The sequence below is a fragment of the Grammomys surdaster genome, unplaced genomic scaffold, assembly GCF_004785775.1.
Source record: "Grammomys surdaster isolate TR1022 unplaced genomic scaffold, NIH_TR_1.0 214, whole genome shotgun sequence".
Lineage (NCBI taxonomy): Eukaryota > Metazoa > Chordata > Mammalia > Rodentia > Muridae > Grammomys > Grammomys surdaster.
Genome location: NW_021604659.1, coordinates 4,935,138 through 4,953,789, shown reverse-complemented (window position 1 = coordinate 4,953,789; position 18,652 = coordinate 4,935,138). Strand labels below are relative to the sequence as shown.

Below are 18,652 nucleotides of genomic sequence, written 5' to 3'. Positions count from 1 at the left end.
TAAGCTCTGTCTCCATCACTCTGTAGAGTCCTGTTTGTACCCTCCAAAGATTACGTGTCTTCTACATGCCTTGCCTCAGCATGGTCTTGTCTTAGCATGTGCATCCAATCAGCCTGAGTCCTGGGAAGCTGCAAGAAACTGCAGCACAACACCAGAAGTCTTTTGGTACGTTTCTCTCTATGGAGTCCAGACAAACGTAGCTCAACTGCACAATGTAAGGGGGACCAATACATGCGTGTTGTCAGCAAAGACTCCTTCATCACGTGTCCTTTCACATGCTTGCTTTAGCAGAACATCCTCTCTCCTGTGTCTGCTTCAGTGGAATGGTCCTTCATGAGTCTGCCTTAGTCTTTCCCCTGTATCCACTTCAGGAAACACTCTTTCACGTGTTTGTCCCAAGAAAACACCATCCAACACAACCGACTCTCCAAAGAGCCCTTAAGTTTCCACTTCCTGTTTCCAAAGATGAAAGTTCCTGTGATAGGATGAGAAGTATAAACAAAAAAATCCAGAAGAGGAATAGAGCGCCCACCATGCCATCCTCTGTGATAGGAACCCAAAATTGGTGATCAACTATTTGGTGATAACACAGCAAAAGGCAGGTGCCTGAGTGAGCATCAGAGGGAGTATATTGAGAGTGTCTAAACTGAAAATACCAATTCATCTTCTGCACAATTCCATGAACCAAACACAGTTCCTTCCAGTGATTCAGATACTACTTAAATACCATGTTGGCAGATAGGAGATGGCAGTGGGCTGAATTTCTCAAGGGAGCTGCATCCCCTTCCCACAGCAGCCTGGGAGGAACCAGTCACCTCCCACTCACCCTCTTCCCCCTCCTCTCTTGTGTTTACATGTGTATGTGGTGGGTGCACATGCACCTGTGTGTGGAGGCCCACGCTGATGTCAGGAATCTTCCTCGGTTGTTCTTTCACCTTACTCTTTAAGGTAGGGTTGCTCAATCAAATCCAGTGCTCACTGATAGGACTACTTTCATGAACTCCAGAGATCCTCCATCTCCCTGTGTGTATCTTCCAAGGCTGGAATTACAAGCAGGCCACCAAGCTCACTTGGTACTTATGTGGGTTCTGTGGCTCCAAACTCTCATCCTGTTGTTTGAACAGTAAGCATTTTAAACACTGAATCACTTCCCTGGGTCAGAGCTGATCTTAATAGAGGCCTCAGATCTCTCGTCATAGCAGAACAAGCAAAGTCTTCCATAACTCTAATATTCATAGATGGGTCATCAAAGCCTTAGGTCAGTTTGCTTATGTAAAATTCAACTTAAGACTATAATAAAAATACCTCAAGTACCTTTCGCACAGGACAGTTCAAGCTTCTATCTGTGGGTGGGTGGGGTCACTTTTTTTTTTAATTGTATGTTTTATTTATTTACATTTCAGATGAATCCCCTTTCCCCATCCTCCTCAGAAGCCCCCTATCCCAACCCCCCTCCTCCTTTTTGCTTTTATACCATTTGAATTACATGCAAGTATCAAGGTCAGTTCTAGGTTGAGAACTAGCAATATAATAGATACAAATAGTCAAGGAACAAGCAAGACAATAAACAAATAGTCAAAGAACAAGCAAGGCAATGAACAAAGTTCTGTGAACACTCCCGTGATCACTGTTTCTAAGGACTTATCAGGATGACTAAAATATCTGAGCCTGCTTCTCTGTCCTAGCCCAAAGTCATTTTCATTTCTGAAGCTTACTTCCTGGTTCTAGCCTAAGATTTAGATTGCTCAGAGGTTAAGAGCACTGATTCCTCTTCCAGAGGTCCTGAGTTCAATTCCCAGCAACCACATGGTGGCTCCCAACCATCAGACAATGAAATCTGATGCCCTCTTCTGGCCTGTAGGCATACATGCAGGGCGAATGTTGTATACACTGTTCTTTTTAAAATAAAAATTTTATTAATTCTTTCAGAATTTCATGCAATATATTTGGATCATATTCACATTTTTTCTCAGCTCTTCCCATTTCTACTGTTCTTTCCTTCCTTCTTTCCTTCGTTCTTCCTTCCTTCCTTCCTTCCTTCCTTCCTTCCTTCCTTCCTTCTTCCCTTCCTCCCTTTCTTTTCTTTTTCCAGTTTGATCTAGCTCATGTTGACCAACTCCTCTTGGAAGTAGGACTTGTCCACTGCATGGTGGATTTATCAAGGTTCACAACCTTAAAGGAAATTGACTCTCTGTAGCTGTCAAATACCAATAGCTCTTCCGTTAGCGTTGGGCTTTTATGTCCCGCCTCTATGCTGAGATTCTGTCTGGCAGGAGGTTGTACAGTTTTTATACATGCTGTAACAATCACTGTGAGTTCATATGTATAACTGCCGTGTTGTGTCTGCACTGCTTCTGGCTCTAACAATTTTTCAGCTCCTCCTCTCCCCCACTTCCTTAAAGATAGCTGAGCTTTGATGGGAGGGATGTGATCATATACATTCTGTTTAAGGCTGACCACTCCTCAGTCTCTTGTTCTCCACACATTGATCACCTGAGGCTCTCTGTGTGCACTGCAGACTACTTCAAGGTGAAGCTTCTGGAATGAGGTTGAGAGTCAAGGAGAAGCTTCTGGAATGAGGTTGAGAGTCAAGGAGAAGCTTCTGGAATGAGGTTGAGAGTCACTGTCATCTCCCATTGTTCTCAGGCATAATGTAGAATGGCTACAATCATTTCTCAATCAGCTTTCTTAGGATGTTCTTACCTATTTGTGTGTGTGTGTGCGCGCACACATGTTTGCGTGTGCACATATACGTGCAAATGCACATGCATATGTGGGTGTGCATGCACATGCAAGTGCAAATGGAGGCCAGAAGACAGCCTCTGCTGCTATTTCTTTATTCTGCCAAGCTTTGGTTCTTTTTGAAGCAAGACTCAGAACTTCCTGCCTGGGCTAGGCTGCCTGGCCAACAAACCCCGAGGTCTGCTGTCTGCCTTCCCAGTGCTGGGATCACAAACCCACATACCATGCCTGACTTTTCTTGCTTTAAAAAAGTAGGTTCTGGCGATTAAATTGAGGCCTCTATCCTTTAAGGCAAGTATTTCAACAACTGAGCCATCTCCCAACCCCACCTCACCTGTTTTCTATGATTTCCAACGACTCCATGAGATCTCTGTCACTGTCCTGTTTGGAAGACAGAAGCACCTAGAGCTGAAATGGTACAGATGCCAGATTCTGCCATCTCTGGCCCTGTTGAAATGACATACCAACTCCCTTCTTCTAGTGGGATCATGAAGAACCATCTAGCTTTTCCCCCACCTTATTTTGCCCTGTGTCACTTCTGGGATCAACGACACTAGAAAGCAAAAGCACCAGACTTAGTGTGTGAGGATGTAGAGTAGGAAACACATGGAAGAAATGTCACATGTTTCTTGTAACAAAAGAAATATAAATGTTCAGTGGGCAGGAATGGAGTGAATGGTTGATGCTGGCAGGTCGCTGATGCTCACCGAACATCATAACACACAGATGAATAGGGGATCTGAATTGGGAGATGCCACCCTTGTCAGAGCACTCTATTGTCCTGCAGGATGACAGTAAGAGAAAGGGGACAGAGAGTCAGGGCAACTCTGAAGTGGCTCAGTTCCCCAGAAAGTGAGAGAGTCAGAGGAGGGAGAGGGACTGAGCATGGGGGCTGTGTTAGAAAGTCATGTCTGAAAGTGTGAAAGTCAAGAATAGGATGCTGAAGATAGCAAGCAAGCATTGCCCCTCCCCTCACCTCTCCCACCCCCGGACTGCAGCGCGACATGGACATCTCCACAAGCATGGACACAGATGATCATGTCTGAAGATGGTACATGACTAAATGTGTGTTGTGTGGATGGCAGTGTGAACAGGAGCCAAGATCCAAGGCCATAGCCTGCCTGATGCTTCCTGACAGACAAAGGGAAGGAAGGAAGGAAGGAAGGAAGGAAGGAAGGAAGGAAGGAAGGGAGGGAGGGAGGGACAGAGAGGGAGGAAAGGGAGGAAAGGGAGGAAAGAATATGTGATTTTTGATTCACTAGGGCATGCTTGACAAGGATGTGACTTCTCAGTGCAGTCACTGTGTGAATCTGGAGACTACTTAGCCTGAGACCTCCAGAGACAGGCTGACCCAGAAAAAACCCAGAGATCTTTTGTGAGCCTGTGAAACATGTTAACCACAGTTATGTCTGACTAAACACCCTACTTGATCGCTTTTCCTGCTTGCTAAACTTGAATTTATTCAATGGCTTAATAACATTGAGAACTATGAGGTAAAAAAAATCTTAAAATCTCTAAACAGGATTTATATTAGTAAATAATGTTGGAAAAAAATGTTGTTGTCCCAGCACTTAGGAGTCTGAGGCAGGAGGATTTCCATGATTTTGAGGCCAGCCTGGGCTATAGAGTAACACCTTATCTCAAAACAACACAAGAAAAGACAGTGGAGTTACTGTTTTCATCCTGTGCACGTCTTTTATGTATCACCAGGGACTGAATTATGTTCTACCCTCCTGGTAGATGCTTTGAGCTACTCTCTCACATGAAGAAACTGAGACTGTGAGGATCTAAGCTGATTTGTACCAAGTCACAGTGTTGGACACAAAATGGAAGCCTTTTCCAGAAGCATTTATTTATATGTAGTGCAGTGCTGGAGATGGAACCCAGGGCTTCCTGCACACCAGGCAAGTACTCTACCACTGAGCTAAATCCTGAGCCTGAGACCCAACCTTTCAAACCTAAGTCCCAGACTCTCTCCTTCCTGCACATGGACTTGTTTCTGACCTAACCATGTGTGGAGCTGGTCACTTTTTAGCATAGCATACACAGTGGAGGCTCAGCACTTTCAAATGGACATGGTGTCTAAGACATTTTGAGTCACCCAACCAGCAGGGAAGCCTTAAAAGTAAGACAGGGGTTTTCAGTCCTGGAGAATGGTCTCTTGCTGTTCACGAGGCATGGCCCAAGTCTACAGAACAGTCTAGTCCTTTATACCTGTTCCATATACAGGAATGTAAGTTAGATTGACTCTAGAAGGTGTGTGGTGAATCAGAAGACTTGGGGCAGAGGATTCTTAGAGATTCTGGAAGATTAATGATTCAGGCAGAAAGAAGACACCTATGATGGAAGCAGCAATTAAAATCTGTTAGATATTCAAGCAGAAGGCGTTGTGCTAAGCATATCATAAATAGGACTTCAACAATATGAAGAGATTCTCTCCCTTGATAAAGCTTGATAAAGGCCTGTGCTGGTTAGTGTTTGTCAACTTGACACAAGCTACAGTTACCTGGGGAGAGAGAACCTTAACTGAGATAAACTGTATCCATCAAATTGGCCTGTAGAGAAATCTATGGGGTGTTGTCTTGATTGGCAATTGATGTGTGAGAGCCTAGCTCACTCTGGATGGTGCTTCCCATCGGGGAAGGTGGTCCTGAGTTGTATAAGAAAGCAGAGTTAGTATGCATCATTTCCTTTATGACCTCTGCTTCAGTTCCTGCCTCCAAGTTCCTGCCCTGCTTGAGTTCTTGTTATGATGTCCTCACTGATAGACTATAAGCTTTAAAATAAACCCGGTCTACCCCCAGTTGCTTTGGAGCATGGTATTTATCACAGTAATGGGAAGCAAATTTCCATGGAGGAAATAAGACTGCAAGGCAAGCAATGATAACCAAGGCAGAATGTGTTGAGTGTTGTAAGGTGCACACTCTTCATAAACGCTATGGGAGTTAGAAGAGCGATTGTGTAAGTAGCTAGAGACTAAGGGGAATTTCAAGAGGAGAGAGGTAGGTAGGGTGTGAGCATTGAGGGATAAGCAGGGCTCTAGAGCTCTCTTACATTGGGATTGTCCATTTGCTACAAGGAAATATCTTAGGTAGGATCTAGGCTCCTGGTAGCCTCTCTTTAATGATGGCCTAGAGGGTTCTGTCTGCCTGGCCAGGTGCCAGCACATTGTTCAGCGTTTGTCTTCTCTAACATCGACTTCTAGTTGTTCTAATGGAATGCATCTAATAGGCCAAATCACTTTTGCTCCCCAGAACAAAACATTCAAGACACCAAGGCAAATGCTTTGCTGTGCCCTGCTCCAGATGCCTGCCAATTCGAGCTGGAGAAGAGCAGCGAGTTGCCAGGCCACTCCCACCAGGGTGCCCGAAGAGAATATAAAGCTGGAACTTGAGGCTAGCCAGTAGCTGGAAGCCCTCCCAACATGGGCTGCCACGCCCGCCTCCTTTGGCTGCTGTTCTTCCACGCTGCGATTCTACCTGAAGCAGGTATATAGCTAATGCCCCAGGGTTCTGTACACAGCTAAAGCCTTGTGACAGACTGGAGAGAGAAAGTGTGGTTTTGTCTCTTGTCCTCTGATGCACCAGCTTAAATTTAAGTCAACACAAAGGGAGCAATTACTCTGTTTGACATAATCTGACCTCTGTTGACTGCTGCTGTGATCAGCCGCACATCTCCTTGATCCGGTTTATGGATGTTGAGTCAAATGTCTTATGAAAGATCTGTTTTCTGTGAACAAAGCATCAGTCAATTTATTGTTTTCATGGACTGTGGCTCTGTTTTTAGGCTTCTGGAGGGAAATATAGAAGGGCTACTGGCCAAGATGAGCCAGCAAAGACTGTGAAGTCTTCTTTGGTTCATGTGCTCAAGTTTTGACGTTTAGCACTCACCAAGAGTATTGAATTATAGTTGGTATTTCTTTTCTAGTGTTGAACAGATCTGGAAAATTTCAATAAAACAGCCTAGCTTGAAATATTTGATATGACACAAAATTACCTGGACTTGACTTGTAAAGATTTCTACTCTGAAAAATCTGTACTTTATAAAAACCAGATTGAACCAGATTGAGCCCTTTGCTATTCTTGGTTTTAATGTATATTCTCTACTGGTCTGCTTAGGGAAGTTTTAATTTCATTTTAAACTAATTTGAAACATTTACATAATCTTGATTATTTTTATCATTGTTTAGTGGCTTTGGGGGAAAATGTTAAAGTCTTTTATTGCTTAATTTTCTTGCTTGAGTATAGATAAGAAGGTAAACAAATGACTATTTGAAAATATTCATAATTTCATAATGAATTCAAAAATTCAAAACAAATAACTTGATTACAAATAATTGTATGCATATATTTATGCAATATTCCTAGTGTTTAAAAAACAGTTAAGTTGTACTGGAGCATAAGGAACAATGTAATAATTTCTTGGGTGCTTTATGCTTTCTTTTGAATCTACATGTCCTATAATACTTGAGCCTGGGAATACAGGTTAGAGACGTAACAATCTAGTGGTGTTTCTCAATCTGTTGGTCTCGACCCTTTGGTGGTCAAACAACCCTTTTGCATGGTAAACCACAGATGTTTACATTATGATTCATACCAGTAGCAAAATTATAGCAATGAAAATAATTTTATGGTTGGAGTCACCACAACATGAGGAACTGTATTAAAGGTTCACAGTGTCAGGAAGGTTGAGAACCACCACTCTAGAGCCTTCAAGACCTAACAAGAACTTTCTAGTCTTAGGAACTTGAAACAAGCTTTGAATCCTCATGCTGCTGTGCCCTCTCCTACAAAGGGACATGACATATGAGATTATTAGGTAGATTAATGAAGTGTTAGTAAAAGACTTTGAAGGGTCCCTCAGACACAGGAAGTGCTCAGTCAGTCTAATTGCTTCTATAGACACCGTGGATTCCAAATTGTACATCTTAAATGAAGAGGTAAAATTATTGAATCTCAGAGTCCCTTAGCCTTGAGTTCTCTATTTTCCAAGTCTCTTAAGAAATTGGGATAGTCCCTCATTTCAATATTTCAGTAGCTCTTTCCTTTTCCTTTTTTCTTTTCATTGTATGTTTGTGTCCCTGTGTGGGTGCATGCACCTGAGCACACTCCCCAGAAACTAAAAGAGAAGTAAGATCCCCTGGAATTAGAGTTACAGTGGCTGTGAGCAGCTCAGTGCATGTGCTGGAAACCGAACTCTGGTCTTCTGCAGGACTAGCATACTCTTAACCTCAGAGTTACTTCCCCAGCCCCTCAGTAAAAATTCCCAAGTAATAGATTCAACTTTCCAAATACAGAAAAAAAGGAGCTTCTCTTTCTTCCTCCATGAATAGGAAGCTGCATATGTAAACACTGGGGACCTATGAACTCTGCCAATGCTCTGCGGAACGTTTGGAGTTCCCTGGCACATGAGAGCATTTGGAGTGTTCTGCGAGAATGCAGAGTTCTAGCCAATCATTCTGGCTCCACTGTGGAAAAGATGATGCTGAGGTTGATCTCATTCAAAGTGACAGTGCTGGCTTTGGGGATGTCAACCAAAGCCTGGGTGAGCATGACTCCTGGTCCAGTCCAGAAGGCACCCCAATAAGATCTGCTCCTAGCCACAGCTGGGGCTGCTCTGGGGAAGTGCGCTTGGGGTATGGCCAGGCCTGTTTGGAATTGAGTGTAGAAAGGATTTAGCATGGATACAGGGGTGGGAAATAGAAAGATCTCAGTCTGGGACAAGTGTAACGGTTTTTGAAGGCCTCAGGGTCGGGGTGGGGAGTGGTTATCTTAAGAATGTATTCTGGAAGCTCCCTTATAAAACAGAGAACAGAGTGGGTCCTCCATGGAAGAATCAACCATGGTCCTGGTCCTAACTTCCCCTGAGCCCCACCTCTTGTCTTACTGAAACTCAAGTCCTTAACCTGGTCACAGCTCTCCTCTCTGCCTGACCTCTATCCTCTTTGGTGTTGGCTGACCTCCTGCTCACTGCTCGAGCTGTCTGCCATGTTCAGCAGAACACACTGTTCTTCTGTGGCCCCACGCTGCAGCATAGCACCCGGCACCACTGAGGCCTGCTTAGTACTTGGAGAAAAGGAATGGAAATCAACGAGTAAGAGTATGGACCCCCTCTGCCCACAAGCTTCTCCAAAAACAAAAATAAGAGGATTATATTTTTTTCTTTCACCCATGTTCTGCAAATACAAAGATAATTAATCTGGTAGACACTTCTTGCAAATCTTGGTTATCAGTGGGGCTGTTTTCCCCTAGCCCTGGTGCCTCCTTTATCTCGGTGCCCTCGCAACCTTCCTGTCCCTGTCCATACTCTTGCCACACCTCTCCACTGAGATGTTTATGTCATTCTACAGCTTTCAGGTGGAGGGGTGGGGGCTGAGGGGCTTGAGCTTCCAGGAGCCAAGGATTAGTGACAGGATATGGTGCAACAGGCTTTGCCAGGCTCCTGGCAATTGCACAAGAGTCTAACAAACAATGGGGCCAGTGTGACCTTCTAAGAACAACTACCCTGGGAGGTAGTGCAGCTCCCTGAAGGTCACTTAACCATAGAAGGGATTTGTGGGACTTGTAGATCACTGGAGCCTTGGATATTACTGGGGCAGTTCACATGAAAGATGCAAAGGGCAACTTGGTGGCTCCTAAGAAGGCTATTGGAGATATAGTGTAGGCCAGTTCTAACACAGGGGGAAGTCTCTGCTATTGATCTCACGTGATATCCGGTAACATGCCTAGCTTTTGAGTTGATGGAAGTTAGTGGTCTGCTGAGACTATTTTCCAGGGATTGTCTGATGTTCAAAAAGGATGTTGGATCAAATGCATAAGGTAGGTGATAGATGGCTGTTGAGGGGATTAAACCTAGTTCAAAATAATTTTTTTTGTTTTGTTTTTTGACGGAGTTTCTCTTTATAGCCCAGGCTGTCCTGGAACTCATTCTGCAGACCAGGCTGGCCTCGAACTCAGAAATCCACCTGCCTCTGCCTCCCAAGTGCTGGGATTAAAGGCTTGCGCCACTCAAAATAATTTTGATCTTGGATCTTTAGACTATTTCAGTCATGAAGTTCTAGCCAGCCTTGTTACACTCTTCAGCACAAGTGCCTTTATTTTTCTGAAAGTTTCAGTTCCCAACACTTTCCAACTGAAATAGGGAAAGTCTCTACAAATCTTGTTGTGATCAACTGATACTTCTTCCACCTGTGCATCTGAAGGATGCCTGCCCTGCTGTCCCATGGACCTCTGGTTAAATGCTAAGCGAATGTCACACTGCCCTGCTGAATGCAATGAGGATCTGAGATACAAATACTCTCAGTCACACTACCAAACACTCACGCGTACATTCACAACACAGGTAGGATTATTATCACTGTGGTGAAACACCATGACCAAAAGGAGCTTGGGAAGGAAAAGGTTTATTTCACCTTAGAATTCCACATCACAGTTCACCATTGAAGGAAGTCAGGGCATGAACTCAAACGGGGCAGGAACCCTGGAGGCAGGAGACCATGCAGAGATCATGGAGGTGTGTTGTTTTACTGGTTTGCTCCTCAGGGCTTGCTCAGCCTGGTTTCTTAAAGGACCCAAGACCACCAGCTCTGGGATGGCACCATCCACAATGGGCTGGGCCCTCCCACATCAATCACTAATTAAGAAAATGTTCTACAGATTTGCCTGCAGCCCCATCTTACAGGGACAAGTTCTCAGTCAATGTTCCCTTCTCTCAAATGATTAGCTTATGTCAAGCTGACATTACTAGCTAGTAGGCCCACTAGCATGTGTGTGTGTGTGTGTATGTGTGTGCACGTGCACACACATACACACACTCACCATCTATCTATCTATCTATCTATCTATCTATCTATCTATCTATCTATCTTTCAAACCTGTCCACACGCCTCTCATGTATATTTATGTCCATTCACCCACATTCTCATACTTGTTCATACATACTTTAATTCATTCATTCACATGTACACATCACAAGTTCACTTTCACCATATGCAGCCATTCACACATATTACACACAACCAACCTGCTTCAAACACTTTCCCCCTATTCCTGCTCTAAAGAAGGCCCGTTGTCCTCATCCACTCCTCCTTCCCAAGGTATCCACTATCTCCATGCCCAGTCCTCAGATCTTCTCTCATCCCTGGCTCCTCAACTCATGTTTCCAACAATAGTCCAAATCAAACAGGAAGACCCCACCTTTCCCCACTGCTGGCTGCCCTGGAGTTCTGTAGAGGAGGGGTGGGGACAGCTTGAGGCTGGGGGCATGTAGAGATGCAGCATGCCTTACTTAAGATTGGGAGATTGTCAGTTCTCCATATGAAAGACTGGGAGCTGGTGTACCTCGGTGGTAGAGTACATTCTTGGCCTGCATATGGCCCTAGGCTCAGACCCCAGCAACAGCACCCATTTCTCCATACAAAGACTACAGCTAGACCTTGTGGTGACCACCTGTGTAAGTCCGGGGCCAGTCCAGGCTTTATAGTGAGAAACTGACTCAAAGAGCAAGATAACAGACAGCAGTTGGCTTAATCCTCCCTGCTAGGACCCTCCTCGAAAGTCACCTTTTCTCCACAGCCAGACTCTGGCCAAGTGGTCATAGACCCTCACTCTCCTCACCTCCTAGCCCTATCCTACCCCTATCTCTCTCCTGGCATTGTTCTTTTGAGGGGAAGATGGACCCTAGCCTTTATTTTCTGAGCCAATGGCACCAGTCTGGCTAGTGTCTATGAGCTCAGCCATTGGTTCTTCCTGTGGCCTATCTCATCTTAGGCTGGCCCTTCTAATCACTTACCCCTAGTGGTTCAGTCTGCTTCCTGACCTGTGGCAATCATTTCTAATATGTAACCCATCCAGGCCTCTAGATTTTCCTGTGTCTGACACCCCAAGCACAGGCTCCAGCCCTGTGGCTGCACTCTGACTCTTCCTTGTCCCTCCTCTTAGTTGGCCAGTCCCATCACTGCCCTCACACTCAACACCTTTCCCATCCTGCCTCACGTCCTGACAGTTCTACTCAACATGCCATGGATCACGCTGTGTATTTTCAGCAAGCAGCTCATCCCACTTCACAGCCTTAGGAAGTGTGTTTAAAGGATATGATTAAGTATTGCCAGGGACAAAGTGGCCGTCTTTCCCCATTCTCATGTATGCAAACATCCTAACTGGGATCCCAGGTTTGGTAATGAGCAAGAGAAAAGTGAGGTCCATTATGCAGCATGAAAGCTGCAATCGAAGCTGCCTCTTTTGGTGACTCAGTTGCTTGGAAGCTTCTTGGGTGTCACCCCCATGTCCCTCAGGCCACTGGATCACTGATTATCACAAGAAGTGAATGATGCCTGCATGGCTATTGTCCCCAGAAGCTTGGCAATCAGCCTTCCTGTCTCAGGGAGCGTAGCAAAGAGCACCTGTTTTACTTGGGTTAATCTCTACCACCTCAAGCAGTTTGTCGACAACCATCTAGAACCGCAGCCTCTGCCTTAGGGTTGGCTGTGTCTAAATGGCCGTGTTCAGATGTGGGAATTTTAATAGTTCAAGAGAAGGGCTAGAGGTGGACAGAATGAGGCTTCTTTCTGAGATAAAGAACAACCCACCAATAAGACAGGAGCTGGGAAGGGAGCTATGGTCTAACTACAGAGGGGTCTTGAATTCAAGCTAAGAACTTTGATCTTTATCTAATTGACAATTAGGACCTAGTATAGTTATTAAAATGATGCTAACATGGCTTTTTTGGGAGTGGATGAGTAAGCAGGTGACGTGGACTAGAATGGAAGACAAATTAAATTTCGGAAAGTGAAAGAATGACAGCAGGCACGCACCCATTCACACATATACACACATGCACACACACAAGCACACACACATGTACATACACATATACACATGCACACACACATACACACATGGGAGCATATGCACATGTACACACATATACACACATACACACATACACGCATACACGAGTGTGCACACATGCATGTACACACATACACACCTCTCCTTACTCTGGATGGCCATGTTTTTATACAACAGCAATAGAGACCTTTTCTTCTTTTCTTTCTTCCTCCCTCCCTCCACTCCTTCCTCCCTTTCTTCCCTCCCATGACCACCTATTCCAGGTCACCTTGCTGGGCCTAATCAGCACACACTACATGGTTTCTAATGTGATGCTGGGTATATAATTCTTTCAAAATGCTGAGTCTGGGTTTGGCGGCACACTCTTTCAATCCCAGCAATTAGGAGGCAGATCCCTATGATTTCAAGGCCAGTCTTAAAATCAGAAACAGGTCAGCCAGGGCTACATAGTGAGACCTTGTCTCAAAAGAGAGATACACAAAGATTTATTACTATTAATGAAAAGTAACTGGTGCCAGACATGATGACACACACCTGTAGCCTCATCCCTCAGGAGGCTGAGGCAGGATATTAAGTTAGAGGCTGTCCTGGAGATTCACACTGAGACACTGTCTCAGCCAGGGTGGGGAAGACTAGATAAATGGAAGACCTGACCTGATGTAGTAGACTGTGGGGTCAGGGAGGAGTCAAAGCCAGGCCATGGATCGTGAACAAGACGAAGAAGGTGCTAGGGAGGCCAGGTGCTGCCAAGGCTGACGTTCCTCCAGAACCAAACAAGGGCACGGCCTCCTGCCAGCTGTGGGTCTGGGGCTGCCTCCTGCCAGCCGTGGGTCTGGGGAAGTTTCTTGGCTCTGTGTGTCCTAAGTTTCTTATCTGTGAAATGAGAATGGAAATGATGGTAGAATCTTTTTAAGTCAGCTCAGAATAGGGAATCGACAGTGCTTTGACCCCAGGGGGCTCCCCATGAGCATTGAATAAGGCCCAGCAGTTCCAACTCTGGACTCCCAGGGGCTTTAGGCAGCTCTGCTGTCTCGTCTTGCTGCCAAACTCATACCTCTGCTCAGTGGCCTGTATATTACCTCATCTGGTTATTCGTCTGTGAAGAGGACAAAATGACTGGGTCACTTGACGAATTCCAGGGCATTATCAATGTCAAAGCACATCGGGCACACCTAACAGACGGCTGGTAATTAATTAGGCTATTGTAAAAGTAACCTGACCTAAAAGCACAATAGGACTGGGTTCTTGGTTGTCTACTGAGCAGGAAGTCACCTTCCAATGGCTACAGCAGAGATATGGGCTGAGTGGCAGATAGATTCACCAGGGGGGTTGTTGTGGGGGACAGTCTTGGCTTGCAATTAATGGTGTTAGAGAAAAGTTATTGCTTTTGTTCATGAAGAACAATGAAGTAGTTTAAAACAAAACATCAACAATAAAAACAACCCTGCCATATTTATTCTGAGTAGTAGCCAAATATCTTCTTATTAACCAAATCAGACAGGAGCCTGATATAGCTGTCTCCTGAGAGGCTCTGCCAGAGCCTGGCAAATACAGAGGAGGATGCTCACAGCCAACCATTGGACTGAGTACAGGGTCCCCAATGGAGGAGTTAGAGAAGGGACTAAAGGAGCTGAGGGAGTTTGCAACCCCATAGGAAGAACAACAATATCAACCAACCAGACCCCCCAGAGCTCCCAGGATCTAAACCAACAACCAAAGAGTACACATGGAGCAACAGATGGCTCCAGCTGCATATATAGTAGAAGATGGACTTGTCCGGCATTAGTGGGGGGAGAGGCCCTTGGTCCTGTGAAGGCTCGATGCCCCAGTGTAGGGGAATACCAGGGCTGGGAGGTGGGAGTGGGTGGGTGGGGGAGCACCCTCATAGAAGCAGAGGGAGGGGGGATGGGATAGGGGGTTTCTGGAGGGGAAACTGGGAAAGGAGTTAACATTTGAAATGTAAATAAAGAAAATGTCCAATAAAAGAAAAGAAAAAAGTTCTAAGAATGCAATGTAAATGGCAATAATGTATATCCATTTTTTGGAAAGTAAAATTACAAAATTTTATATGAAACAAAACAAAACAAAAACCAGGACCAGACCTTTAATCCCAGTACTTGAGAGGCAGAGGCAGGCAGATTTTGTGAATTCAAGTCAGTCTGTTTTGCATAAGGCCAGCCATGGCCGTATAGTATGACATCATCATATGAAAGAAAGGAAGAAGCAAAGAAAGAAAGAAGCAAAGAAACAAAGAAGCAAATGATGAAACGAAGAAAGAAAGAAAATTTAAAAAACAATTTATAATTAGGAAAAACAACCATAAAGATCTTTCCAAATGAAAAAGGATAATAAAAATTCTATAAGAATAGATGTATTTTTAAGAAAGAAAAAAATTGTTTTAAAAAGCCAGTGCAAGAAATGTTAGGAACATGGAATTAACTAAGAGCATAGTAGAATTTATTTACTTCCTTAAAGAAAATACATCAGCCACAGACAGCTATTGAATCATAAGGAAGTATACTGGCTGACCCATTGTTAAAATTACTGAAATTAACACAGAAATGATAGCAAGGAGAATTTTAAAACCAAGTATACTGCAAAGCAGAAGCTTAAGGAAAATAGGTTTCAGGGCACCTGATGCTTTCCCGTTGACAGCCCTGCTTTCCCATAGATAGCCCTGCTTTCCTGTAGATAGCTCTGCTTTCTCACAGATAGCCCTGTTTTCCCATTGACAGCCCTGCTTTCCCGTAGATAGCTCTGCTTTCTCATTGATAGCCCTGCTTTGGGTAGCTGCAAATTTAGATCCCCATGCCTTGGTCTGCTGTGCCTGGGGATTGATGGATTTGGAGCAAAACCCAGGAGGTTTCCATGAGGCCTGGGTTAGCTGTGTTCAGGGTCCCTGCAAGTCTCTGACATGACCGGTGTATCTCAGTTTGCTACAGGAAGGACATCAGAGGATCCAGAGCAAGGCTGGGGAAGGAAAGGCCTAAAAGAACCTTCATCCAAGACATGTCTGAGGAACAGCAAGAAGGTAAGTCCTAGCCAGACAGTGCCCGTGGCCTACAGAAGGAAGGGGGAAAGGAGGAAAGGAACATTGAAATGAGAAGACACTAAAGCCCCCAGGGATAGACAGTCCACACTCAGGTAGGATGAATCTCTCATCCTCAGATGTAAACACACCCCAATATTTTTTGTGCCTAACGAAACAGAGATACTGTCAGAGGCTTCCCTGCATCCTTGGTTCTTACGCATTAATCATGAAGAGTGTTCTTAAATGGTGAAGCACATGACAATCACTCTAGAACCTGTAGAACGTGCAAAGTCTTGGGTCTTACCCTTAGACAGGTGTGTACCCCAGAAGTCCATATTGAACAAGTTTTCTCAGAGATGGAAACAGGGCCTATCCAAGGGCCACACTTTGAAACTCTGCTCTCTGGTGACTGGAAAGAGGAGAGCTACCAAGAGAGCATTCCCCTCCCTCCCCCATCACAGCTTTCCCTCAGCAGTTTTGGGAATGCCTAACAGCCCTCATCTATCTAACTATTGGTTCATAAAATGGAGATAATAGCAATTGTTCCTGAGCATCCCCCTGTGACAGGCACTACACCTGCATTTGGCTCACGCTCACCCTTTAAGGTGTGCACTGTGTTCTTCTGCAGACAAGGAACACAGAATCTAAGTGGCCCCACATACACTGCATAGCTAGCGGCTGACCCAGCTGAACCCCATTTTTGGTTGTTTTCTATCCACCCTCCTAGGAAAGCTTGCTGTTCCTGAGAGCCCTGGGAGAGCCAGCGGGCTGCTGCCTAGCAAAGTGCTGGCAGATAAAACTGGGAGTGCTGGGTGCCAGCAGAGGGCAGCATGCACTCTGTATGCATTCACCAAGCATTTGCCTTTCCCCAGCACCACAGGGCACAGTGGAAATAACCCAGGAATCCAAGTCTTACACTGAAATACCAAGCAGGCAATCTGGACAGTTTCTGTCTTCTTAGATGAAGATTTCCTTGCTGGAGTGGGTGGCGGTTGGGACACAGAATGAAAAATGATTGAAAGGACAAAGAAAAGCCCTGTGGCTTTCCCCTCCCAGCAAAATCTAAACTTGTTTATGAATAAATAGTTCTATTCCAAATGAGGACTTTAGGGAGATCTATGGGTCCCATTCTGGTTCTCATTAGCTAATGCTCTGACACTAGGAAGCTGATGCTACTGTCACCCTTTCCTCCCTGGTATAATGGGACAATGCCCCTTATAAAGATGTCCATGTAAAACAGCAGTTCTCAGGTAGTGGCTCATGATCTCCACAGGGGTCAAATATCATATATTCTGCATATCAGATATTTACATTATGATTTATTACAGTAGCAAAATTACAGTTGTGAGGTAGCAACAAAATAATTTCATGGTTTGGGGTCACCACAAAAGGAGGTACTACATTAAAGAGTCACAGTATTAGGAAGATTAAGAATCACTGTAAAGGATTCAACCAAGTGCTGGGAACATGGGCGGGACTTCCGGGAACCTGGTGGGGAAGTGACTGTCTTCACCAACACTCAAGTGGGGTTGGGGAACCTTTCTCCCAAAGACTGGCTTCCCGTGCAGCTCGTGGAAGGTTCTAGCAGGTGTTCTGGCCGAGTGGAGGTGTATTTTGAAGGTGTGTGGGGCACAGTGTGCGACGATCTGTGGGACAAGAAGGAAGCACAGGTCGTGTGCCAGCAGCTGGGCTGCGGGGATGCCGTGTCCACCCTGGGAGAGGCCTATTTTGGCCAGGGCTCTGGCTCCATTCTTCTGGATGACGTGCAGTGTTCTGGGACGGAGGTCTCCCTGGGGCAGTGCTCCCACGCTGGCTGGTTCATCCACAACTGTGGGCACGAGGAAGACATTGGTGTCATCTGCTCTGGTAAATTATTTTCCATCTTTTCCAATGGTTGATTTTTTACGTTATCCAATCATTTCCCTTTCTCCCCGACCGACCTAAAGGAAGCCTTTGTAACATTCTGTCATGTGGGATCGAATGTCCTGTCTGCTCCTGGTCCCGGGCACCTTCAGAATGACACTTGTGTGGTGCCTCTCCTTCATGGGGTTTGGGAAGCAGCCGGATGTGGCCTTTTATTCTACTCCAGTTCAACTGCATCCACTTAGGTTGCCAACGGTAACACTGGGAGGAGAACAGATGGGAAAGGAAAACACTCAGGCCAGCTGCAGAGTTATGTCATTTGTGGGTCCCAGTGTGAGAGCTATGACAAATTTCAGGACAGAGACAGCAGAGTGCCAAAGGATGGAGACCTTCAAATTGTGGGCCCTGAGGGATTACAGGAAGGCACCCCAGGGTAACCTTCTACTGGTGCTCTCCCCACACTCATCTCTCTGTGCTCGGTGAAGCTTTGTGTATCTCTAAACTTTTCTCTAATTAAATGGGAGTGATCGTTGTGATGGGAGTGACTGTGACTTACTACCCTGCCTTATAGCCTGAGAGCCAGGCTGCCAATAACATGGTCCCCAAAATCCTGCTTTGGGTAGAAATAAAGCTCCTGGAGACAGAGTAGATCTGCCTCTGCCGAACCAACTGTGGACGATAGCAAGATGCAGAGTTGGGTAAAAGGGAAAAGAAAGGCTCTATCCTTGTTCACCAGCTGCTAACTGGTGAGCCAGAGCCTGCTTCCCAGGTCTCCCCTGCTCATGTTCCACAAGATTCAACCTTCCAAGAAGCAGGACCCAAGGCTCCATCCACTGACCAGGAGTTAAATACTCCCCTAACAAGCATGTTCTGTGGAAGGCTTGCTCAGTTTAACAGTAAACATATCTCTGGCTCCATGGGATGAACCAATGGCCTTCTGCTCCTATCAGAAGTGGCATGTCATTCATGGTGACTGTAGATGTCATGAGTCCTGCCCTGGTCAGGGTCTTCCCCCTGTAGGGAATTTAGAGAGTCCTGATCCATGAAACTGCTATTCCTAAGGCTTCCCTCCAGCCTTGAGGAGAAAGATAGCCTTAGTTCCTCTCTTTATCCTCATTCTGAGGCTTGCTTTAAGGTTGAGCCATGCGACATGTTTTTGAAAGCGCTT

General features: G+C 45.3%; 1 protein-coding gene across 1 annotated transcript in view; it reads left to right on the top strand.

The window, feature by feature from the left end:
• The first annotated feature begins 6,164 nt into the window (after positions 1-6,164).
• Positions 6,165-18,652, top strand: part of LOC114625248 (putative DMBT1-like protein) — a 68,278-nt gene continuing 55,790 nt past the window's right edge. Inside the window, exons 1-2 of the mRNA XM_028772537.1 lie at positions 6,165-6,230; positions 15,523-15,621. Of these exons, the coding sequence (XP_028628370.1) occupies positions 6,167-6,230; positions 15,523-15,621 (163 nt within the window). The 5' untranslated portion in view covers positions 6,165-6,166. The remainder of the gene's footprint in view (positions 6,231-15,522; positions 15,622-18,652) is intronic.